Consider the following 23895-nt stretch of genomic DNA (forward strand, 5'->3'; position numbering starts at 1 on the left):
GGGCGTGGCGTGGCGTGGCGCGGCGGCCGCCCGGGGTCGCTGCGGCGGCGGCGGCGGCGGGCGGGCGCGCGGCGTGGCCATGGCGGTGTTCGTGACGCGGCGGATCCCGGCCGAGGGGCTGCGGGTCCTGTCGCAGGCCGGCGGGTGAGCGCGGGGCCGGGTGCGGGGCCGGGTGCGGGGCCGGGTGCGGGACAGGCGGCGGGGTGACGGGCCGCGCTCCCGCCGCAGGTGCCTCGTCCAGCAGTGGGACTCGGAGGAGCCGGTGCCGCGGGCAGAGCTGCTGGCCGGCGTGGCGGGGAAGCGCGGGCTGCTCTGCCTCCTCTCCGACCGCATCGACCGCGAGGTGCTGGAGGCCGCCGGTGGGTGCGGGCTGCGGCCCCGAACCCCCCCCAATACCAGCACGTTCCCCCCAACCCGTCCGCGGTCCCGCCGTCCCGGGGCGACGCTGGGCAGCCGCGTGCTGGTGGTATCTTGCAGGACCTGGCCTGAAAGTCATCAGCACCATGTCCGTGGGCTTTGACCACCTCTCCCTGGACGAAATCAAGAAGCGGTAACTAACCCTCCGGGGGGGGGTGGGGGGGCAGCGGGGAGGGAGGCGAAGCTCGGAGTTACTGATGGGGCGTTGGCACGGCCTGGACCTGCACCTCCCTCTTGCTAGGTTGGGGTTGGGGTCACCCCCGACCCGCCTGAGGTCACCCCCGACCTGGCTGGTGTCGCAGGAGCCTTTGGATGCTAGGGAAGGGCTAGGCTGACCCAACCGCAATCGGGAAGAGTCTTGAGAAGGAGGAAGGGCTGAGGGGCCAAAACGGGGGTTCTTTTGCTCGTGGTGCTGCAGGTACCTAGAAGGAGGTACAGCTTCAGCAACCTGCCCAGAAACCTGTCGGTAGCACCACGAGGCTGGCGGCGTTGCCCCCGAAACCTTCCTTGCCTTGCAGAGGGATCCGGGTGGGGTACACCCCCGACGTCCTGACCGATGCCACTGCAGAACTCTCGGTGGCTTTGCTTCTGGCTGCGTGCCGCCGGCTGCCGGAGGCAGCGGAGCAGGTAAAGAAGTGAGTATCAGCAGCTGCCAGCTGGAGCAAGGGCCTGGCTTCTGAGCCTCCCGGTTGAGAGCTGCAGGAGAAAGCATGCCACACCAGACAGGTGAAGGCCAGAGTTTCACCCGGCTTGCACCAAAACATCTTGCAGGCCCAGGCTGAGTCCCCTGCAGTTCTGTGACACTTTGGAGATGCGCTCTGTGGGGGCTGTGAGAGGTGCAGAACTCCCCCTCTCTATGCTAGGTTAGCGGACCTGTGGCAGACAGCACCCAAAGCCACCACAGATCCCTCAAGGAGGACACACGTGGAAGGTCTGGCCATAGCTTCTAGGGCTGTGGTTAGTGGTGCCTAAAGTTGGCCCCAAGGTGGCTGCTGTGCGCCCAAGGTCCAAACAGGTTCCTGCAGGAGACCACCGAGGTCACAAAACGGGAACCTGAGAGAATGTGGCTGGACAAGGCTATGAGCAGGCTCTCCCCTGCTGCTGTCTGACGTTTGTTTCCGTCTCACGCTCTCTGCCAGTGGTGGCTGGACAACGTGGAAGCCCTTATGGATGTGCGGCTATGGTCTGTCTGGTAGTACGGTGGGCATCATAGGTCTGGGGAGAATCGGTAAGTGCAGGTTGGGCTCAAGGTTCGTGTGTTGCTGTGGTGGCAGGGGGGGTGGGAGATTCCGCTGAGGCAGTGGCCCTGGCACTCGCCTCTAAAATCCAGGAGAACAAGGGGAGATGTGTAGGGCCTCCTCTGAACAGCGATCTTGACTCACCAGGCCCAAACCTTAAAAGTTTAAAGCGTTCAGACATGTCTGCTACCTGAACGCTACAGCAAACTGGACATCGTCCTCTCGATTTTTAGTTAAACGAATGCCCTGAACAAAGTCCAAGGTGACGTGCCTGTCATCCGTTCCGTTGTGAACTTTGTCAGCCGATGGCTTGTGTCTTTCCTTCTTTCTTGCTCCTAGGACAGGCAGTTGCCCGCCGCCTAAAGCCGTTTGGGGTCAAGAAGTTTTTGTACGCTGGCACTTGTCCGAAATCAGAGTGCGCTGCGGAGTTTGCGGCTGAGTTTGGTAAGGAGGGCGGCAGAAGCGGGGGCGGCTGTCGGGCAGCGGCGGCAGGGCAGCGCGGAGCACTGTGGCTGGGTTGGCTCCGGGGGAAGTGTCACCCCACCAGGGCTGGCCCGCTGCACAGGGAGGGGCGAGCAGGAGGTTCTGGGGGGCTCCCTGGTGTAGCTGGTGTGAACCACCGTGGTGGCAACAGGGGAGGGGATGGCAAATGGCAAACGTTCCCTGCGCAGCGTCGGGGAGGGGCACCTGCTGCCTTGAGCCGGGCAATTCCAGCCAGAAAGATGGACACACCTGGCCGCGAACTGGCTGCCCACCGTAATTGTGGGTTGTGGCCGTTCCTGCTGCTTTTGCATTTCATCTTCCCCTTGTGTCCATCTGTGTGTGACCCCCAGTTTTATCCCCGCAAGGAAGTGGAATGGAACAGACAGGGAGGGGACAGTGGCAGCTGCCCCTGGGAGGAAGGGAAGGGTCTTGTGGACACACACCCCCATCCCCCACGCGAGATGGGTACCGAGACATCTGTCCTGCACGGAGGAGGGGACAGGCTGAGGCTGACCACAGTTCTTTACTGAGATGCTGGCTGCTGGAAACAAACGTCAACTCTAACCTCCTGCTTTAACATTCGTGTTAAATTGATGTCCGGCCAAGCCTGGGAATGTCTCTTAGCTGCGGAATGGGACTTTTCCATGGCCCTGTTAAAGAGTCCCAAAACTTGCATCAAGTGCTAATTTTCACTCCAAAGCCAGTGCATTTCCAGTTGGTACTTTTTTGCATGAAATTATTGGCAGAACTTGTCTGTCTCCTTGCACTTTTCCTCTTGCTTCCAGGAATGAAAGAGAGATTTAATGCAGGTGCAAACTGCTGCTGCCTTATTTTGCTGTCTAAACATGAAATACATACCAGAGCCTCCTTCGGGCCAGACGGCTGAAGCATCACTCGTTTCCCCTTTGGCTCAATTTTAAATCAAAAGTGAAACAAAACACTGCAGTGCTATCTGCAGGAATGTGCATGGTTTCTCATGTTTTCTGGTCTTTGCGTCTCCCAGTCTGTGGAGGATGGTCAGCCAGGTCTCTTCAGAGCAGCACTTGCTTTCTGGTGAACCTTATGGACAAGAGGGTTGCTGAAGTGGGTTGGTGACATACCCGAGCAGAGCTGTGACCTCTTGTTTCTCCACTCAGTCCCACTCACGAGGCTGGCCGAAGAGTCGGACTTTGTTGTGGTGACTTGTGCTTTGACTCCGGCCACCCAGGGAATGTGCAACAAGGACTTTTTCGGCAGAATGAAGAAGACCTCTGTGTTCATCAACACGAGCAGGTAATTGCAACCTAGCTGCTGCACGGGGGGTGACTGCCACGCTGCCGACAGCTGTGGTTGCAGGGGAGAACTGGTAGGCTCTGAGGTGCGCTCCCGCTGGGACTCCAGACAGCCTGTACAGCCTTCATGGCTGCAGCTGCCGGAACCGTTTGTCCAGCACGTTGTCCATCCAGCCCAAGGTCTCTTGGGATCAAGGCAAAGGCATGGGAAGTTATTCAGGGGGCTGCAGCCTCTGTCTCCTCCCCAGGGCCCCGTGTCCCACCCCGGTGAGGTGGACGGGCGGTGACAGTTGGGTGATGTGGGGCTGAGGGCTTGTGCAAGAGACAGATGCAACCGCCAGAAGCCTTGCATTTGAGGTGGAGGCAGCTGCAACAGGACTCCTTGGTGGGGTCTGGCAGTAGCCTCCCGTTCCCGTTGCCTCCCACCGTGGCTGCCCTGGGGTCATCCTGTGCTCCAGCACCCAGCTCTTCTCCCTGCTGGTGGGCAGCCTGGAGCAGGAGCAGCTCATTGCAGTGGGAGGTTCAGGTGCATCCCAGAGAGGGTCTGACCTCTGCTCAGGCCGCCCTGGGGACCTGGGGGCCGGTGCCCAGGCTGTCTTACGTGACCCAAGCCCTGGCCACGCACTCCTGGGAGCCCACGGGACCCCTCAGCAGCAGCTTGGGCCTCCCTCTCTTTTTTCCAGGGGGGCCGTGGTGAACCAGGATGACCTGTACGATGCGCTGGCCCACGGGCAGATTGCAGCAGCAGGCCTGGATGTCACGACACCGGAGCCACTGCCCACTGCCCACCCCCTGCTCTCCCTCAAGAACTGTGGTAAGTGGGCAGCAAGGCCCCCAGTGTGCTCCAGCAGCCTGTGCTTGGGGCGCCTTGGGTGCCCACGGCTGGGGACCCACTAGCTGGTGTGACGAGGATTCTCTGTCCCCGTTAGCCTGCCAGTGCAAGCATACGCTAAAATGCAGAAGGACAGAAAGGTCAAGTGTATTTGAGCAGACTGTGCCCACTGTACAATGCAGGGAGCTGCCAGAGGGGAAGATCTCACCAATGTGATGTCAAACTAGTACGGGAAGTATTATAATTCTCCAGAAAGCAGTTGAGATCAGCTCGTTTTTTAGCACCTTCCTGATGGATCTCCATTCAGGGGGCCGAGGCATGGGGTGAAATTCCTGAAGGGGTCTGATACCAGCAGGTGCCTGAATGGGAAAGCAAATGCCTGCTGGTGGCCTGCCAAGTTCTGTTATTCTGTAAACTCCTGGGCATATACTCGGTTAGAAAAGCTTCCCATGCGGCTAAACAGCTGGGTGCTGAATCTACCTAGAGGAACCTTGGCCTTCGGAGCGCTGCAGCCACTGCAGGGCTCGCCCGTTAGCCCACCCGCTGTGAGCCTGGTAGGGGATGAGCAAGGGTTTCTTTGCAGGTGGGCTAGCTGCATCCCCTGGACAGCCCGAGGCAACTTTCACAACAAGGCATCAGGCCGCTGGGAAGGTGCTGGTCCCAGGACTAGTGCGTGTCTTCTCCAGAGGAGGTTAGGTCGGAGGAGAAAGGCTGGTTAGGAAGGGGCTTGCTCAGCTGCTCTTGTGCTTCAGCATCGCCAAACCGCTGGAGGCAGGAGCACCTTCAGCCAGGGGCCAGTAGCTGATCGCCGCTTGATTCACCAGTGCTTTCCCGAGACCTTGCTGAGAGCTGCTGTGTGGGGCAGGATGATATTTTGGGGCAGGACGATATTTTAGCGCAGGACGTTGGCAAAACCCTCAGTCTTAGTTCCTGGGATCCTCGTTGGTGAAGGGTGAAGGGGCTGTGCTGGGGGCTGCTTCTCATGGCCTTGCCACGTACCAGCACAGTTCCATCCTCACAGGCATCACAGGCTGGCCAGCAGCCTGGGACAAGTTAGGGATAGCTCCTGGTGTGTTCACTGCCTTCCCTGGTGTGGCCTTCAGTGAGTATCTTGGCCTGTCCCCTGTAAAGCCGGAGCAGGAGCTTTCCTCCTCCACAGGCTCGCAGGTATCCCTTGAGGCAGAAAAAAAACAAAGACAGAAATGCAACACCGAGCAGGCAGTGCTTTCTAGTTAGAAAGTAACCATCTTGTGATTGTCTGCTACCCCGTCACTGGTGCAGGGGCAGGGTGCCTGTTCCTACCCGGGTGCTGGGCTGTGCTGGGGTGGCCAGCCCTGCTGAGAGCTGATGGCACCAGGTGGGCCAGAGCAGCTCCCTCTTGCACGATCGAGTGCCTTGGCTGCTCAAGCTGCCCCCAAAGCGTGCGAGCCAGCGCGTGCATCTTCACTTGCACGGGCAAAGTACTGGAGTGGCTGTGCAGGATGTTCTCTCTCCAGGAAGGAGGGTTTTGGAGTAGGAAAAGGCTGTTTCAAAAAAAAAAAAAAAAAAAAAAAACCAAAAAACAAACCATAGAGGCACGCATGACGATTGGGGATGGCCTGTGGCCAAGCGTTCGTTTCTGAAAAACAGGTTCATAGCTGTTGCTCTGGTTATCTTTTTGCTAAAGAATATTTTTTATTTGTTTGCTTTGGTCCCCATAGTAGACAGTGTGAGAAACTATAAAAGCAGAGACTTTCTGGAAATACTTACAGGGCTTCTGAGATCTTAGGAATATCACCAAGCAAGGGAAAAGCAAATACATACGTATTCACGGAAATGAGGCTTTGATAATTCTGAAACTATTCGCAGCTTTCACCCAAACCTGCCAGATAGTTTCAGCAGCTGGAGGAGCACGGAACCCAGGCTGGTGGCCTCACAGTCCTTCTTGGGAAGGCCTTCTCTCCCCGGGGCAGCAGCCTGTCAGGTTTCTGCATTGTCGGTAGATGCTCTCTGTTAGAAAACAACCAGGGACTGCAGTGCAAGTACCACCCGCTACTAATGTTATAATAATTTATGACTAAAGCAGCTTTGGCTTGGTCCTTTCTACTGCCCTGACCGTGCCACAGCATGCCAGCTCTGTTCAGCAAGGGCAGTTTGCCTCCACACGTGCCTCTCCCGTGCACCCAGGGGTCTGTAAACCACAATGTTTCACAACAGTATTCAGGTCCTTGCCCGCAGAGGTGCTGGTTCGTGCTCGTCCATGAGCAAAACCTCCTAAAGCTGTGTGGGAGTCAGGTGGCAGCGTGCAATTTTCAGTGCGTGCTTGTTGCAGGGATGGTATCTGACATCTACTGCCAACTCTCAGTCCGTGCGGGAAGGTAAGTACCAAGCCTGAACGCAGAAAGGAGGACCCACTCTTGGCTGACTGTTTTTTTGCCTGAAGGACTTAAAAAATAGCTTAGTCAGCCGTTTATCAGATGTTTTTTCCAGTCCTCAGTGGCTGATGATTTTCTTTCAGGCTCTATGGCTGATGTAATCCCGGTGTAGCTGTGGGGGGCGCAGGATGCAGGTTGCCCCCCATGGGAAGACCCCTGTAAGAGGTCAGCAAAGGTAAGAAATGAGCAAGGAACTCCCTGTCCCCTGCAGTGATTCTGCCGCACATCGGGAGTGCCACGTATGCCACGAGAAGCACCATGGCAGTGCTGGCAGCCAACAACCTGCTGGCCGGGCTGCGAGGAGAGCCCATGCCCCACGAGCTGCTGCTGTGACGGCCAGAGCCCCGCTCCCTCAGAGCAGCAGGACTTGGCGTTCCCTTCCCTGGAGAAGCCTCATGGACCAGTCCTGTGCCTCCTCGCCTCTGCAGCAGCATGCCAGTGGTGCCTGCGGTGAGGGAACCGCGCTGTAGCCATTAAAGAGAAGCAGTGACCGCGTTGTGCTCATTTCATTTGATAACAGGGCGCGGGGCAGAGCGCACAGCGCTGCGGGGTCTGCAGGTCCATCCATCAAGGCGATGGATGGGGTTTGGCCCCAGCTTGGAAAAACACTCTCCAGCTCCAGGAAGGGCAGAGAGGCAGGTCTCGGCACAGCCCACGGCCGAGGATGTCTTGCTGAATTGGTGCCAAGGTGTGATGCTTCTGTTCCGCAGGTGTCTAAAGAAAAGCAAAAAAGCTTGCGTGCCCCCCCCCAGCATCGCCAGCTCTGTCTTTTGTATCTCTTAACTAATTCTGGGCATGGCTCCGAAGGGAATTGCAAACTGCAATTCATGCTGGGAGGTTCTGCAGCCCCACACTGGTTCCTCCCCTCCCCAGTTCATTTTTTTTCCCCAGACACGTGTTAGTGCAAAGGAAAAGCTGAGCGGGGTGCCAAGCCTCTAGCTGCCAGGAGAGGCCTGGCTGAGCACATCTGAGCCCATTTCAGGGGCTTTTGAGGGTTCTGTCCCTCCTGCAACAATTGTGCCGCTTCTGTAAATGGGGGTTGGAACCCATCTCTCGCTGGTAGTCCTCCCCAGCAAGCTTCTGCTCCAGCTGGTGAAACAACTGGTGAGGCGTGCCCCTTGGATTGCACCTGCACGCTCTTTACCATGTCCTGTTTGAGGGATGCGTGCTCCGATGACGTTTCCTTAAGGAAAAGATAGGTGGCTGTGACATTGCATTGCAGCAGCAGGAGAAATGTTAACACATTGAAATCTGGTCAGAAATCCTGCTTTCAACGCGTGTGTGTTGAGTGTGATCCCCCAGCATCTTCCCGCTGCAAGGGTGGAAAGGGTCAAGGAAGTTTTCCAGTTTTGTACGGGGCGTGCCCATAAGCTGTCTGCAGCAGGATAAAAGGCAAGGATTTGACGTATAGGATTGTTGCATTTGGAAATAAACACCGAAGTGGGTTAAACAAGCAGTCACGTTACTTTGCTGGAGTTCTACCAGAGGCTTGTCGTGCGCCCAGTCTTGCAGTGACAGCGCTGCCACAGCTGGACACAGCTGCAAATTGTGAACTTGTGTTCCCATGTGTGATGAGGGAGTCCGTTAAATTGAACTTCTCACGTTCTACCTCTGTAGAGTGGTCGGGGAGCCTTGGCAAGGGCAGTCTGCTCGGGCTGGTGCGGGGGGACGAGACCTGGGTCTGGTCCATCCCTGCCTGGCGGTGGTGAAGCTGCTTGGAGGCAAATGTCGACCTCACCGTGGTCCCATCCCTTTGCGCCCTCCTGGCACCTACGGCCACAGGACAGAGGGGACAGCCCTGCCGATCACGGTCACGGCCGCTCCGGCCAGCTCCGTGGGTGCCCTCACTGCATGGTGTGGAGATGGCTCTCACCCATTTCAGACCAGTCTCCTCCCAGCTCCGTGTGCTCCCAGTCATGCTGGGGAACAAGGTGAAAAGTGGACCTTGACTCGAGTCCCCTTTGAGCTGTACTCTCGGTCAGGCCCCCTCCTCTCCCAGCCTCATTGCTCTTCTGCTCAGGTTTCAACATTCAGAGCAGCGTATGAAACCGGGACAGTCTTGTTTCCAAGGCTGCAAGAGGCGTGGAGAGGAGGAGGAGGTGAGTGAACATTTCAGTTCACTTGATCCCAGGGGAGTTCCATCCCCCCAGACACAAAACACAAGGCGTGCCCAGTGTGTTCAGCCAGGGCAGGTGCGGAAGGTGCGGAGCAGCGATGAGCTCTGCTGGCAGCAGAGCACCTGCACCAGCCAACCAGCTGCTACCAGGTCATCTCCACCCTGTGTTTCCTCCAGAGGCAAGACTGGACCAGTTCGGTTGGCCTCACGGGCACGGGAACCACAGCGCAACATGTAAGCGTAACCCAGGAGCTCGTGGCTTTGGAGGAGCCGCCTTCAGTCAGGATTAAACATGACTAGAGACGGTGCCTTGCAGCTTGAAGCAAGGTTGAAAAGCTGTCCCTCATCCCCGGGCAAAGAACTGGGATTTCTGCTTGGTGCGTGGGATGGATGAGCATGGGCACCCTGCTTCCAAGCCATGTGGGCTCCAACGTGATCTCCAGACCAGCCCCCTCTCTCATCCCCCCAGCTCTGCTTCTCTGTAGGCATTGGCTTGGCTGTTGCATTGGATTTTGGTTTAGCGGAGTGATAACAGCAACGCACCGCAACGGCAGGGCAAACACAGTACCGCGATTCCAATACATGGTGGGATCGCAGCAGCAAAGTGATGACCACCACCAGTCTCTGGATGCTCCACTGTCACCGTGCTGGGCAAGCACGTGCCCTGGAGCCAGCTCAAGGCTGTTGCTCTCTTCTTGCTGTTTAGTGCTTGTGCTGGGCTGAGCCAGGTGAACCTCCCTGTGGTGGCCAGGCTCATGCAGGAGGACACCCGGGCTCCTTCTGTGGTGGCCAGGGTGAATGGTGGCACAAGTGGCTGATCCACCCAGCTGAGAGGTGTGTTTGTACAGCAAGGGCTGCTCAGCTGTGGCCACCCGTGCCCTCTCCTCTGCGCCTTCACCTTTGCAGGCGTTTGCCAACGTGCTTTTGCACCGCGGAAGGGGAGGTGTGGGCTCGGTATTGTCCCCACTCGTGCCCCCCCATTCCCAGAACCAAGTGATTCTGCAGCCAGGCAAATGCCTCTGGGCTGAACATACGTCCCGGCTGAGGTTTACCAAGTCTCAGCAAACGTCAGCCTTCAGCAGTAAACCGGGGTGAAGCTCAGCCACCGGACCATGACCCAGCCTCCCCACCAGCCATCCCCGCTGTGTCTGTCCTGGGAGCAGCTGCCCTGACAGCATAGCATCGGTCTCACCGACCCAGCCACCTCTCCCTGTCCAGCAGAGCGAAGGTCTGAGCACCAGAGACAGCCCACTCCTCCCCACCAGCCAGCTGCCTCCTTTTTAATAGCCACTGAAGATGCCAGATGGGATCTTCAGCTGGTACAGACCATGGTGCCTACCTGCTGTGGCTCTGCCTGGCCATGCCACACGCCCAGGGAGGAAAGACCCTTCCTCCTATGGTCTGAAGGCCCCCAGCACACTTGAGGTCTTGCTGAGAGCTGCTTTGCTCATGCCTGTAGAAATCACCCTGAAAAAGAGAGACACAAAGCCTCAGCTGCTTGACTGATGCAAAACCAGCACTGAAATGCTGGTGCAAGGGGAGGGGGCTGCACAGGCAGGAAGGGAAGCGTCTCCTTCCCAGCTCAGGAGCTTGCTGCTGATGCTCCCAGCAGCGATGCTGACAGCCCCTCTCCACTGAGCTCCAGGAGCCAGGAGGAAGAGCCTCGTGGTTCCCCACACAGGGAGGCTGCCGCCCAGCCAAACCTCTGCTGGCAGGTGCCCAGTGCCCAGCACAGCTTCCCCGCTGCCATCCCAGCCAGCCAGCCCAGTCTGCACTGTGTTTTCCAGCTCTCAGCCCATATAAAAGCTGAGCAGGGTGCTGCAGAATAGTCCAAAATACTTCTGAGGGGTTGAGAGGGGACGGCAGCAGCTGCCAGTGTCCTAAGCCTGGTGCAGGGAGGGAGCTGAAACACACAGAGAAAAGCCTGTGCTTGGGAATTAAAGTTCATCTGCTCCTCTTTCTGTCCCATGGCAAGTGTTCTTGCTAAATTCCCAGCTTGATTTCCTCTTGATTACTACGATAGGAATGGTAGCTATTGAAATATGTTCATTAATGAGTTGCCGGTGCTGGCTAGTTAAAGGAAGACTTTTGCTTCATGCCTCAGAGAGTCTCTGACATGTTTATCAACGTGTTTTGATTCACAAGCCCTGCTGATCACTGTATGCCCACACATCAGAAACGGAAAGTGTCTGGGAAGTTTTTAATGAGAACTCTGCTGACCAAGGAAAGGCTTGTGGCCGTGGTGGTAGGGAGGAAGGACTGGGCTCCCAAACATCTCAACTGGCTGGAAATTTTCCAATTGATGTAACAGAAATCAGAAGGATTTACTTCGATGTGAAAGTCTTGGCTGTATTACATGGGCGCAAGCCCGTCAGGTGAGTTTGTTGGTCTGTATGCCTTTTCAGTTTTGATACTGAAGATTCTGGTATTAGCGAAGTTACTGTAACGCTGAAGGTTATTGACTAAATATTCAGCAGGTTATCGTGACCCCTAACAATGTGAGAAATAGTTAAGCGCAAATGAAACGGTATCTGAGCACTTGTATTAGATCCCCCGATTACGTTAAGAAATAAGATACAAGCTTGTAAATAAGGCTGCCAGAGTGACTGGAGCACATCTCAGGTGTCACATCTTAAAGAGTACCTTCTGCAGCTGTCTATCATTTTGCCAGGCACAGAAATTAGATATTAGGATTATCAGGAAGAAATTCTTCCCTGTGAGGGTGGTAAGACCCTGGCCCAGGCTGCCCGGAGCAGCTGTGGGTGCCCCATCCCTGGGGGGGGCTCAAGGCCAGGCTGGACGGGGCTGGGGGCAGCCTGGGCTGGGGGGGTGTCCGTGCCCATGGCAGGGGGTTGGAATTAAGACAGTCTTTGAAGTCCCTTCAAGTCCAAGGTGTTCTGTGATTCTACGAGAAAGCATCGATAAGCCCTTTCTGAAAAGATTTTGTTTTCTAGAAATACTTAAAACCCTGTAGGTAATAAAATGTTAACCTTATCACTCTGCTCCTGCTTAAAGGAACCTGTAGTTTTTTAGGCAAGTCCGAGCGTGGCTGGTCAGAGCTGAATGTACTGACAGCAAAGTATGAGTAAGTCTTGTCCGTCCAAGAGGAAACACCTCTTGACAAGATTTCTTGCTCAGTAAGTTCTGGAAATACTCCATACCAGCAGTCACTAGTCAAAACTTTGTGCCACCAGCAGCTAAATAGCTAGCCAGTGTGGCGAGCTGCAGCAGCTCCCAGGGCAGAGCAGCATCAACATCTTCCCACAAGGAATTCAGAGAGCAACAATGACAACAGATTATGGATTTTACAGATGCTGCATAGATACTAATGCTATTTCAGCTTTTACAAAAAGCATATTCTACTAGGGCAAAATTCTTACTGAGTGACGTACAGGCTTTTACAACTAGCTTTTGCTAGAACAAGTATTTCTTTACAGGTTGATATGAAGAGTAATTATCATTTTGACCGTGCCTTTCAAGCAGCCTGTTCTGGTGGTTATTTGGCTGATGGTGCTGATGAGATTCACGCTCACCCTGCCATGGGGGAAGGAGCTTTTCACACCAGCAGGGCAGCTGCTGCTTTCACCACACGCTCACAGCAGAAGGAAGAGCCTAGGGAAGAGGCGCAGGAACGCAGTCCCTCTGGACAGGTGGCCGGTGGTCATGCTCGCTCTTTCGAGCTGCTGGCAAGGGTCAGCCCCCAGCATGTAACCCAGAAGCAGTAAAAGGTGGTAAAACTGCCACAGAAGCAAGAGGATTTGCTGCAGCAGTTCGGCACTTGAAGTACATAATGATGTTTTAAACAACCATTGCCAGGGGACTTCCTGAACAGAAATATTCTTGCTGGGGTTTGGTAGCATTTTACGAGGCTGAATTATGAGCAAAGGGATGCTTGTGGACTGACCTAGTGAGATTGCAGCATCCTGCTGGAAGTCGCCGACGCGAGTGAACAGCGCTGGCTGCCCGCAGACGCAGCTGGCAGAGGCCAGAGCAAACAACCTAGCCTCTGTGGAAGTTTTCCAACAGGAAATTTGGCCACAGTCTTCCCAAGACTTATTTTCTCTGGCAGGAACAGCAAACCTTCAAAAGTGGTTCCACAGCGCAAGCAAACACAAGGCTCCAGCTAAGCGTGCGCTCCTACAGTTACGCAGATGCGATGTTGTTGTGTGGCTTCTACCGACTGACGTCTTCCATTAGTTCAGTCATTCCTTTTCATAGGAAGCTCCAGGCTGAATATTTTCACGTAATATTAAGAAAAAATTAAGGGAGTGCAGTATAGCATTTAAATTGCAGACTGCTACTTTTATGCCTTTTCAAAATCTGTTTAACTACCCTGAATGACATGAATGATGCCATCATGTCATGCAATTTGGTCCCGGCGGCACTAGTACATTGTGTTAAGCAAGTCACCAAACCAGCCTTTGTTAGTTGCCTTATGCGGCAGATCTGGAAGGTCACCAATGAGAATTTAGATGTTGTCACCAAAAAATAATCGCCCCATTACCTAGCCCCTTAGCCTTGCTACCTTGCCAGCACGAGCACCTGCACGGTCACAAAATGACCTTGTCAGGGAACTGATACTGCTAGGAAAATAATGTCTGTAATTTCCATGCACAAGTGGGGATGCTCCCAGGATCCCAAGGCTTTCCAGCCTTCATCTGGTGAGGGAGAGGCAAGCAACGTGCCCCTTCCCATCAAGGCTGCGGCAGGAGCAAGAATCCCTTCAGGGAGGTCAGCCAGCCATCGGACGTCTCAAATGGTGCACATGAAACATTTTTAATGCCGCTTTCAGAGCAGAGAACTAGCCAGAAGACAGCCCACCGCACCGGGACGGTGGTTCCATGAGACACGAAACCAAAGCCACCACGGTGAAGTCCAGCCACACTCTCCTGGTTTGGACTAGCTCACAAAGCATCGATGGGACAACACGGAACTTCAAGACTTCATACTGGCTCAAATGTGGACCCACTTCACATTGATTAGCTACGACATCATGATGTCCTTCTATGAGACGATGACCTGCCTAGTGGATGATGGAAAGGCAGTGAGTGGTGCCTACCTGGACCTTAGTACAGCCTTGGACACAGTCTCCTACAGCATTCTCCTGGGGAAACTGCCTGCTCATGGCTGGGACGGGTGTGCTCTGCGCTGGGTTAAAAGCTGCCTGGATGGCTTGAGGAGCGGTGGTGAACGGAGCTACATCCCGTGGTGGCCACTCACATGTGGTGTCCTCTGGGCTCTCCGTGCTGGGGCCAGCCCTGGGTAACGTTGTTATCAACGATCCGGACAAGGAGATAAGAGTGCGCCCTCAGTTTGCAGATGACACCAAGCTGGGGGTGAGGGAAGAGTGTTAACGTGCTACAGGGCAGGAGGCTCTGCCGAGGGATCGGGGCAGGCTGGGCTGATGGGCCAAGGCCGATCGTACACGGTTGAACAAGGCTCACTGCCTGGTCCTACACGTGGGTGACACCAGTCCCTCAGGGCTGGGCCCCCTGCTGCAGGAGGCTGGATACTAGGATATTTTTTTTTTTTCTTCTTCATTTCTTCACGGAAAGGGTGGTCAAGCATTGCCACAGGCTGCCCAGGGAGGTGGTGGAGTCACCATCCCTGGGGGAGTTTAAAAAAACCACGCAGATGCGGCGCCTGGGGACATGGTTTGGTGTGGGCTTGGTAGTCCTGGGCTAACGGTCGGATCTTTTGATCTTAAAGGTCTTTTGCAACCTCAGTGATTCTATGATTCAACGTGTCCTCTCAGAACTGGCACAGCCACAGCACAAAGCAGGCGGGCAGCCGCGGGCAGCAGCGTGTGCTTGGCCTCGTCGGACAAAAATGCCTACGTGCGTGCCTAGATACCAACAGTGGATCATTTTGCACTGCCAAGTGATCTAGTAAGATCTCACCAAGAGCCAAATCAGTTAATACACAAGCATTACTTGTTTATAGTCAATCCATTGTACGGTTTTGGCAAACACACCAGGATAACATAAACAAGTAAATCAAGTCAGACACAGCAGCACAAAAACGTAGGGTTTATTTTCACGTTTCGTAATACTAACATAACTGACTGCTTCACATGAGCTCTCACTGTAGCATTTGAAAGTTAAATTCTGAACAAAACTCAAGAGCGATAAGCTCTTTGACAGCGTTACCAGGCTTTGAGATGAGATACTCTCAGTTTACAACAGGGGATAGCTAAGTGGAGATGCCACTCTGAGATATTGCTTCATATTGGAAGACCAGGAAAGCGACAAGCCAGCCACAGGCTCCTAGGTTTGCAGTGTGCTCCTCCAGCTGCACTAGATGGCAATGAATAATGGAATTGAAAGTTGCTACTTCCAAAAATGCTCCCAGTTGATTTTTTTTTCTTAAAGACATGAGTCCTCCTGCACAAGGTCTGATATTTCCTAATAACATTACAATTTTAATTTCATTCAAAAGGTACAGTTAAATATGTTCATCTGCTCGTATTCGTTCTCAGTTACTCTAATCTCCTCATTTGCGTAGATGTTTTATCCCTATGTGTTGTAAGAATTCAAAGAATTCAGATGTGCTATAGGAAACAGAAAATGTAATAAAAAAAACCCTATTTTTAAAACTACATGCTAGAAATGCAAGGAAGATGAAACCATCAGAATGTCACTAATAAGGCAACACAAGAAAATATTAAAGTATAAAATACTGCATTTTATTGACATTTCAGTGAGATTGTTTAGTATAGCTCAATGCTGTTAGTCCCCTGATATCAAAATCATTATAAAACAAATTGTGGCATATCCTAATGCTTTAAAAAAATGCAGCACATTTCCTTAATGCCTATAAAATCAAGAGCTAGAAATATGACCATTAAATAAATCCTGTAACAAAATCTTAACATTTTAAAGGAATTAATCCATTCACTATGTTTCCATGTTCCTGTTTACCTTGTACGCTCGAGGCGCAAGTAACACATTGACAGACATTTGGCTTTTTTTTTTTTTTTTTCCATGTGAAGCACTGTAATTAGAGATGAAGACACATTTCTTCATTAGTGGATTACTGTTTCACATAAAGCCAAGTACAGAAAAATTTCCGTATTTCCTTTGGTCTGACAATGACTGTTTGGTTTCTATGCTTCCACAGTTTTGATAGTTCATCCCGCTAAATGACCTACAGAACTATGGATAAGGATTTTATTTTCAGTTTATCCAAATATAAATCCAAGACGTTTAAGAAGGCAAACTATTAGGTAGCACAAACTCCATAAAACTGCTGAATGTCATCACACAAAATGCATTTGCTATACAGAATAAAATAAAAGAGGGGAAGGTTTGCAATTTATTTTTTTTTGTATTAACGGAAAGCTGTTGTTCTGTGACTTAAGATACCAGGAAATGCAAATCCTCTGTCTCTCCTAAGCAGCAGACATGCTGCAGCCTTGACCCAACTCCTATATGGTACAGCAACATTTATCAGCACAAGTGCTCCAAAATTTTATTCAGAAACCCAACATGCTGAACACCAGTAGTTAATTCATTTGCATCTTAAAAAAAGACCGCAGACAGTACTAGTTACAATGGTATCAAAGAAGAGGAAATTAAAATAAGGTTTACACAATTCACTTGAAGAATAACAATCACTGATTTTTTGCCATACAAAGTGCTATTTTTTAAAATTAAATTTATGCGCTTTTTTTTTAATTTATGTGAAAAAGTACATTTGTGACACTAAGTGGAAAGAGTGTGTTTAACAACTACATTTTATAGCGGCATAAATAAATATGGCAAATAAGGATCATTCCTGACTGGTTCGATACGAGGAACAATCTATAGTTGTGAAGGAAATTAAGTAAGTGTACAGAGGAGGAAATTAAAGCCAGAAGGTAAGCGTGTCCGAAAAGGACAATATGCTTATGCAATATCGGGGATCAGATTGACTATCAGCATCTGGAAACAGCAAGAGACTATCTTACACAGTAAAAAAAGCCATCACAAATTCTCTCTCTCCTTCAAAATAACAAAACAGACAAAGACAAGCTCTTTTTCAGACTTCTGTGGATAGATAATTTTAACATAGGAGATACAAATCGGTTAAAATACTGCTAAGAATAGCACAAACAAGAAACAGTACTTCACTTACCACTTAATACAAGTTTCTACAGAAAAAAAAAAAAAAAAAATCAAACATCCAGATCTTGCTGTATTCGAAGTATCTATATACATTTGGCAGTCCAAAAGTTACTTGTCTGGGATTTAATTTAAGCACCTTCCTTACACAGTGTCCTTTACTACAAAAGAGCCTAACATACATTCATAACCCTAGAACTATTTTTATAATTAGCATATTTTAAAGCATTATGTCAAGACGGGTGCATCCAAAGTTGTTCTTCTCTTTTAAAGATATGCACTCTGCGTTAGTTCCAGTTAACAGCTCTGCCACTACTGTCCATACATAATGCAGCAACTTGTTTTACAGGTCATTTTTTAAAATGATTTCACTTTTACAAAATACTTTGGGGGGGGGGGGGGGGGAGAAAAAAAAAAAAAAAAGAGGAAATTTGCACTTCAGTTTCTCGTTGTTGAAAACGTGCTACTTCATGAGATAACTACTACGTTCTCACCCCTCTGCCCTGCAAAGGAACTGCTTAGCTTTAGGGATTGTATCCCCAGCAGCCCAAGGCCTGAATGTACGTCGTAGCCAACACTTCACCCACCTACAGTGCGACTTCTGAAGATCTCCAGGTTCTTTGCTTTACAGCTGCTTAAGCCTCACAACACCCCTGTGAGGTAGGTAAAGTAATATCCCCAACTGACAGACCCAAGACTTCTGTGTGTGTGGCACAATCACACGGGAAGCGTTCACGGACCGACAAGAGCAGCCTCCGAGCCTGCAGCCTCGAAGAAAATAGTGTTCACGCTCCTGTGGTGCTTCAGGGAACTAGACTGGCATTTTCCTTTGGGCCTGCGGTGGAGAAGATTAAAGCAAAGTGCTAGGCAGATTGCTGCTCTGCCACCTCAGGCAGGTTGTCTTGGAGTGTTTGTAGAGGTGGCTGGACTGGCTGAACCGCTTGCCACACTTCAGGCAGGCGTAAGGCTTCTCTCCCGTGTGCACACGGATGTGTTTCTTGCAGTCCGTCAAGGTCAAAAACGTCTTGCAGCAGATCTTGCACGCATACTTGCGTGCACCTTCTACAACCAAGACATTATGCTCAGATAAGGCCTTCTTGCATTTTGAAAGGACATCTGCGGATGCCCTTGTCAGCTGTGGCGGACCAGGTTGTGATGGATGCCCGTTTTCAAAAGAAGTGGTCCCATTCATAATCAGCTGGGAACTGGATGAGTTATCTTGCAGCTGGGAGCTCCTGACTGAAGTGACCACAGGCATTTTGGGGGCTATGCGGCGGTACCCAGGAAAGCTGCTAGCTCCACCTCTGACTGAGCCCATCATTGCCCTTGACAAGGAGTGCAAGCCCAAGCCTGACCGCGGAAAATCCATGCCGAACTGTTCTGCTGCTCGGTACCCAGATGTTTGTACACAGGGGAGCCCCATCACATCCTGCATTGGTCTAACAAAATGAGAGTCTGCAGGTTCACTAAATGGGTTCTCAACATGGGAGACTGTGGCAGATGAATGGCCGCCAGCGGGCCCCGACTCTGGACTCATCAGATAAGAGGCATCACTGTCCATTCTGCAGTCACTGGTGGTATTTGGAATGTTATCATCACTGTTTTGACTAGCGCTGAAGCCACCACCTCTGCTTTTATTTAGAAAATTAGAGATACTGAAAGTAGACTTGTGTTCCAGGTTATTTGACACCTCCATAATATGGATGTCTCCCACCCTATCAGTACTGGATTGCGGGTCAGAAAAGCTACGATCACTGCTCTCGGGACTCAGTTCTATCTTCTCTGCACTCACTACTCCTCCCTCCACTTCAACAGACTCGCTGCCCTCTGCTTGGGAAGTGACATCGCTCACCTCGTCTTGAGGCTCTGGGGAACTCAAAGGTTCGGACTTCACCACCACCCTCATGTGCTCTTTTTCATTCAGACTGACCTCTGGGTTCTCACATGGGAAGTTGTTCTTCTCAGAAGCAGCCTCCTGGTCAAAGCTGGTTTCTACCTGTGTTGCCTGGGATGCCATGGACATCTGTGCAATGTTGCCTCCGCTGTTGTCAGACTGGCTGGGCACTTGAGCATCTTCCTGAGCACTGAAAGACTGATCAAACATAATAGTATTATCCTCCTGGTTATCAGCAACAGCATCGGCCTTAGAGTTGTCCACAATCTTCAGTGAATCTGGTGAGAAGAAATCTTCCCGTGAATGAACTACTGACTGCCCACTCTCTGCAGTCACGTCAGAAACAGACTCGTCCATGGCAGGCCTGATGCGCTGTCTGGCCCGATCTTCAGAAGACTGTTTACGTTTGTGGAGACGACGGATAGGAAAAGTAGTGCGCTGCTCAATGTTACTTCTCATCGAGGAGCTCATAGTATTTGGCTGCTCCTCTGCACTCTGAGTGGAATTTAAAGCAGAGCTCACAATGCTCAGTCCAAGCTGCTGGAGCATGAAAGACCTCTGCATGCGTGCATTTTGCTCTTGAACTCGATCACTCGGTGGAGACATTGGCAGCGTCCTGGTAGTAAGGTAGTGTTTGCATGCTTTCACAACAGAGTTCAAATGTAAGTGAGAAGCAGCCAGCAAGACGTCCATAACGTTGCTCTCCCCAAGCATTAGTGTGGAAGTATACATCATGTCTATCAGAGCAGCAAAAGCTTCTGCTGTCACCACTTCGCTGTCCAGCTGAATCATGTTCATAGTCTGATCTCCTTCTGCTACAGTAAACAGAGCTCGGAAATGCGTGCTACATGCTGCCAAAACAGAGCGATGGGCTTTGAAATGCCTGTTGCCCACCACAATGACACAGTCGCAAAGCTGGCCATGAAGCCTCTGGTAGTTGAGCTGCTGAAAGATTTGCTCAAAATGTCCTGGAAAATCCATGATCCTATAAAACAAAAGAGAAGAAACTATAATACTAAAAACGGCTGAAGCACCATTCAGACCACAAGAAAACCAGGTTTAAAAATGAAAGATGACAGCCGAAAGACAGATAAAACAATAACTGATCTTAATTTACCACTGCCACATTGGTACTGTATCAAAGCTGACAATCTTGTGGAGGACGACAAGGAAGAAAATACAGGTTCTGCCATGGAGCTGACCTAGCGCAACAGTCACATCAGCATCAGATGTGTCACAGGGAGCTCTGCTGTAAACTGAATAACGCAGGTCATTTCACCTGTCCAAACTAAACCACACTCTTTAGTAAAACATTTAATCCTGTGGGTGGTTTTTTTTAAAAAAAAATTGTGAATAATTTACTGCAGCCTTTGATAAATGGCTCACGTTATTAGATAACCCCCCCCCCACTGAAAAGTCTGAACTTTAATTCTCATCTCACGTAATCCAATTTCACCTTCTGCAAAAGAATTTCTGCACGCTTTCTCAGCTACTGTGCAGAACTGTCATTCAAGTACCTGCTTTCAACACAGACACCCAGAAAAGAAGAGTTAATGGAAAAGAAGGGAGACACTTCTGCACTGGAACGAACGGTCAGCTCTTAACGCAAACTGCCACTAGCTATCAAAAGTGCAATACAATTTTCTTATTGACTATGGTTTATCAGCTAGGATACACTAAAAGTCCTCAGTTTTTCCCACAAAATAAACCCCATTTCTTATTTTATTTTGCAGTGAGACAGAAAAGTCTGTCAACGTTAAAAGCCGTCTCCATACCTTTATTTTGAAGAAGTTTCTTACAAACCTTCTTGGTCTGTGCAAAGTCACAAGCTATGTGAATAATCTGCATACAAGGTTTCCCATAGTCATGCTGGACCAGGAAAGAATGGTTCGCTCAGAAATAACATTTTCTTTCAAACTCTTCCCAGGTGTTTTGCTTTACACACCAGCTTTGCTCAGAAGGTATGCTCAGGCCAGAGACAAGGGCTGCCAAGCACGCACATTCATTCAGAGGAAAGCAGGTACAGCTGTTGATGTAGATTGTTCATTACTTTGGAATTTTGTTCACCTGGAGGGCTGTCTATTAACTATTTACTTGGAAGGATCAGCAGAAAAAGCAAAACCTCAGCTATCGAGATGGCAGGGATGGAGGAGCAGCAGCAGCACGTGGCCACTAAGGCTCCCTCAGCCTGCAGGAACTCAAGGCTCTGTACTCTGCTGCGCCGCAAGGCAAAAAAAGGCAGGGAGGGAGGCAAGGCGTGCTGGTAAGGGCCAAAAAGCCAAGCAATACACACGAGATCACACCAGATTTACACATTTCCGCATATGCAAGCTGGCAGCTGCAGAATTAGAGGAGATCCCTTGGCTTCTGGCAGCAACTCCGCTCAAAGGAGGGAAGTAACTCTGCAATCTTCCCCTGCCTCGCATTATCACCACTAGCATGTCAAGTGCTAGGAAAGCAGGACAGTTCTTGATCCTCTGTTATGAAGAAGACACTTCTTTGGAACTTGTTCAGGAGTTATTCTGCAAGCAGCACGAGGTTAGGTTTTTGCATTTGGAAATGAAGTAAACCCATGCGGCGTGTGCCCTCACTACCTGTGTGTCCTGGTTTCAGCTGGGATGGAGTTAATTTTCTTCTTAGTAGTTAGTACAGTGATGTGTTTTGGCTCTGATGGGAGAACAGCGTTGACAGGACAGTGACGGTTTTAGTTGTTGCTGGGTGATGTTTATACTAAATCAAGGGCTTTTCAGTTTCCTGGGCCCTGCCAGCCAGAGGGCTGGGGGGGCACGGGACATGGGGAGGGGACACAGCCAGGACAGGTGACCCAAGCCAGCCGGAGAGGGATTCCATACCGTGGGACGTCACGCTGAGTATATACACTGGGGGAAGGAGAAGGAAGGGAGGACATTTGGCATTATGGCGTTTGTCTCCCCGAGTACCCGTTACGTGATGGAGCCCGGCTGCCCTGGGATGGCTGAGCCTGCCTGCCCGTGGGGTGTGGGGAAAGAATTCCCTGCTTGCTTTTGCTTTACCTATTAAATTGTTCTTATCTCAACCCTTGAGTTTTCCATTCCTTTCCCATTCTCTTCCCCATCCCTCTGGGTGAGGGGGAGAGAGAGCAAGTGGCTGCGTGGCTGCTGGCCGGGGTTAAACCACGACACTGCACACCAACCCCACTTGCTCCCTCTCCACAGCCTGTCAGACCGAATCCCCCCCCCCCCCCCAGACCCCAGAAGAAGCTCAGGCTGGGCCTGGGGTGGAGTGACGTTTCCCAGTCACACCATCCACTGGCAGAGAGTGGGACAAGCACGAGCTGAACACATGCTGGGTAACTATCAGAGCAGCAAAAAGCAAAAAAAAAAGTAACAGTAAGGTTACAAAGCCAGGCTCCCCCCTTTTCTAGCAGGCCCACAGCTATAACCAGTGCTGGACTTAAAATACTTAACCTCCTCACTCAAAACTTACCAGTGCCTCCAATAGCTATGGAAGGGGTGGCCAGAGCAACACTTCTTGTCATCAACACGTACTTTGCAGCTCTTTGCCAGAAAAAGATTTAACCACCTAGTCCACTGCACAAAGACCCCTGCCCCCTCTCCAAAGGATACAGGCTCGTGAAGAAGAGTTTTACCTAAACGCTGAAAAGGCAAAAAATTCTGCTGGCAAAAATCTGTAATTAGTTCCTGTGTATTTTAAAAAGACGAAATAAATAAATAAATTACAGTTTATGCCTTCCAGCAATGGTGAGGGTTCCGGCTTACCAGCAGCATCAAAAATCCTGTAATTTGGCAGCACTAAGGCTATGATGCCTGAAATAAGCACCATAAATAGATTAAATACATCTTCCTTATCTCTATATAGTTATGTAATAAAACAGAAGAATTTGAGCTTGCCACTTTTTTTAAAAAGAACAAATACCAATACAGATAACAGGTGATTTTATTTATCTTTCAATACCAATGTGTATTTGACATGAAAAATAAGATGACATTTTCAAACAAAAATATGTTAAGCAAGACAAAACCTTGGAACTGCGGAGTTATTATTTCTACGCATTTTCTCCAAGAGAAACGCAACACGAGGGAAAGTGAGGAAATGCTTCTTGGTGTCGTAGGAGAAGGGAGGCACAAACTGAAACTCGGTGACCTCAGGCAGGCAGGCAGACAAAAGGAAGACGGGGAACCTGTGACAACAGCCACAAGTCCCGGCAGGAAGCATCTGGAATGTGGCAGAGGCCAGGGCTGTTTTGTGAACAGTGCTGCCACATCGCTGTCTGACTTCTCAGCTCCGGCACACCTGGTTAAAAATACTCCTGGCCTCCTTCGTTCCAGCAAGCACCGTGCAGGGATGACCTCCTCTGCGAGGAAAGCTTCCTCTCAGCCGGCCGTTTCTGGAAAGTTGAGAGGAGACTGCCGAACAATTCTTTCGCTCACCTCTGAGATGGGCCAGGTGTTATGTGAGTGATAACACTTTGTCCTTGGCTTCACAGGAAAGGGACTAAACCACAGCACCTAGGGGGAATGTGGAGACAGGAGGAGGAGGAGATGGGGGATAGGGGCAACGGTTGCCAGAGCAACAAAGAAACTCTTGCTCCGTTCACAGTACCATCACTATAGCATCAGTGAGCTCTTGTGGGGCCTGGATGCTGGTCAACTTTCTTTTCACTTCATTCTCAAGACAAGATCAACAGCTCCAAAGAACCATTTCACACTTGCACGGCTACCCGTAGAGCAGATCTGCACAGCATACAATGCTACAGCCCGCTGGCAGACACCCCAGAAAATGCCAGGCACCCACCACACCAGGAGAGGCAAGGGATCTCCTTTCCCTAAGGAGCAGAACTGGCAGACGCCGTGGTACTACTTTCCAAAACGTGTCAGTGCTGAACCATTAGCACCACCAGCTAAAAGGCAGGTCAGTAAATCTCCATCCTGCGGAAAAAAGCACAGGGCCCAGCAGAGACCGTTCCAGCTTCAAGGGTTGTCAAGAAGCAAGCTGTTCACGAGCACCCCAGCAGTTCCCAGTCTGTGCGCTGCTTTAGGTCATTCTAGGAAATGCACCGTAAAGGATTATCAAATACTCGAGAGCTCGCTCATGCCTTGCCCCTATCGAGCCAATCCCAGGAGGTGGT

General features: G+C 51.1%; 2 protein-coding genes across 11 annotated transcripts in view; one reads left to right on the forward strand and one right to left on the reverse strand.

The window, feature by feature from the left end:
• GRHPR (glyoxylate and hydroxypyruvate reductase) lies at nucleotides 1–17273 on the forward strand. Of its 5 annotated transcripts, none has more exons than XM_080371506.1 (10): nucleotides 1–144; nucleotides 229–359; nucleotides 478–550; nucleotides 936–1052; nucleotides 1557–1645; nucleotides 1995–2099; nucleotides 3275–3410; nucleotides 4093–4223; nucleotides 6553–6598; nucleotides 6867–17273. In XM_080371506.1, the coding sequence occupies exons 1-10, from the start codon at nucleotides 80–82 to the stop codon at nucleotides 7123–7125; spliced, it is 1152 nt and encodes a 383-aa protein (XP_080227632.1). In that variant the 5' UTR covers nucleotides 1–79; the 3' UTR covers nucleotides 7126–17273. The 5 variants fall into 5 exon arrangements, with proteins under 5 accessions (XP_080227632.1, XP_080227634.1, XP_080227633.1 ...); XM_080371508.1 differs by having other exon boundaries at nucleotides 6739–7010; XM_080371507.1 differs by lacking the exon at nucleotides 6553–6598.
• Nucleotides 14768–23895, reverse strand: part of ZBTB5 (zinc finger and BTB domain containing 5) — an 18112-nt gene continuing 8984 nt past the window's right edge. Inside the window, exons 1-3 of one of the 6 annotated variants that reach the window (XM_080371504.1) lie at nucleotides 22233–22402; nucleotides 21362–21646; nucleotides 14768–19752 (exon numbers count right to left, since the gene is read on the reverse strand). In XM_080371504.1, coding sequence (XP_080227630.1) covers nucleotides 17724–19748 — 2025 coding nt within the window. In that variant the 5' untranslated portion in view covers nucleotides 19749–19752; nucleotides 21362–21646; nucleotides 22233–22402 and the 3' untranslated portion in view covers nucleotides 14768–17723. The other 5 variants (XM_080371502.1, XM_080371501.1, XR_013924779.1 and 2 more) reach the window with 5 other exon arrangements.

This window comes from Falco punctatus, assembly GCF_963210335.1.
Source record: "Falco punctatus genome assembly, chromosome: Z".
Lineage (NCBI taxonomy): Eukaryota > Metazoa > Chordata > Aves > Falconiformes > Falconidae > Falco > Falco punctatus.

Coding starts and splice junctions, on each gene's coding strand:
- GRHPR (XM_080371506.1), top strand. CDS start 80: ATGGCGGTGTTCGTGACGCGGCGGATCCCGGCCGAGGGGCTGCGGGTC. Junction 551..935: donor CTGGACGAAATCAAGAAGCG/GTAACTAACCCT, acceptor CTTGCCTTGCAG/AGGGATCCGGGTGGGGTACA. Junction 6,599..6,866: donor CTCTCAGTCCGTGCGGGAAG/GTAAGTACCAAG, acceptor TGTCCCCTGCAG/TGATTCTGCCGCACATCGGG.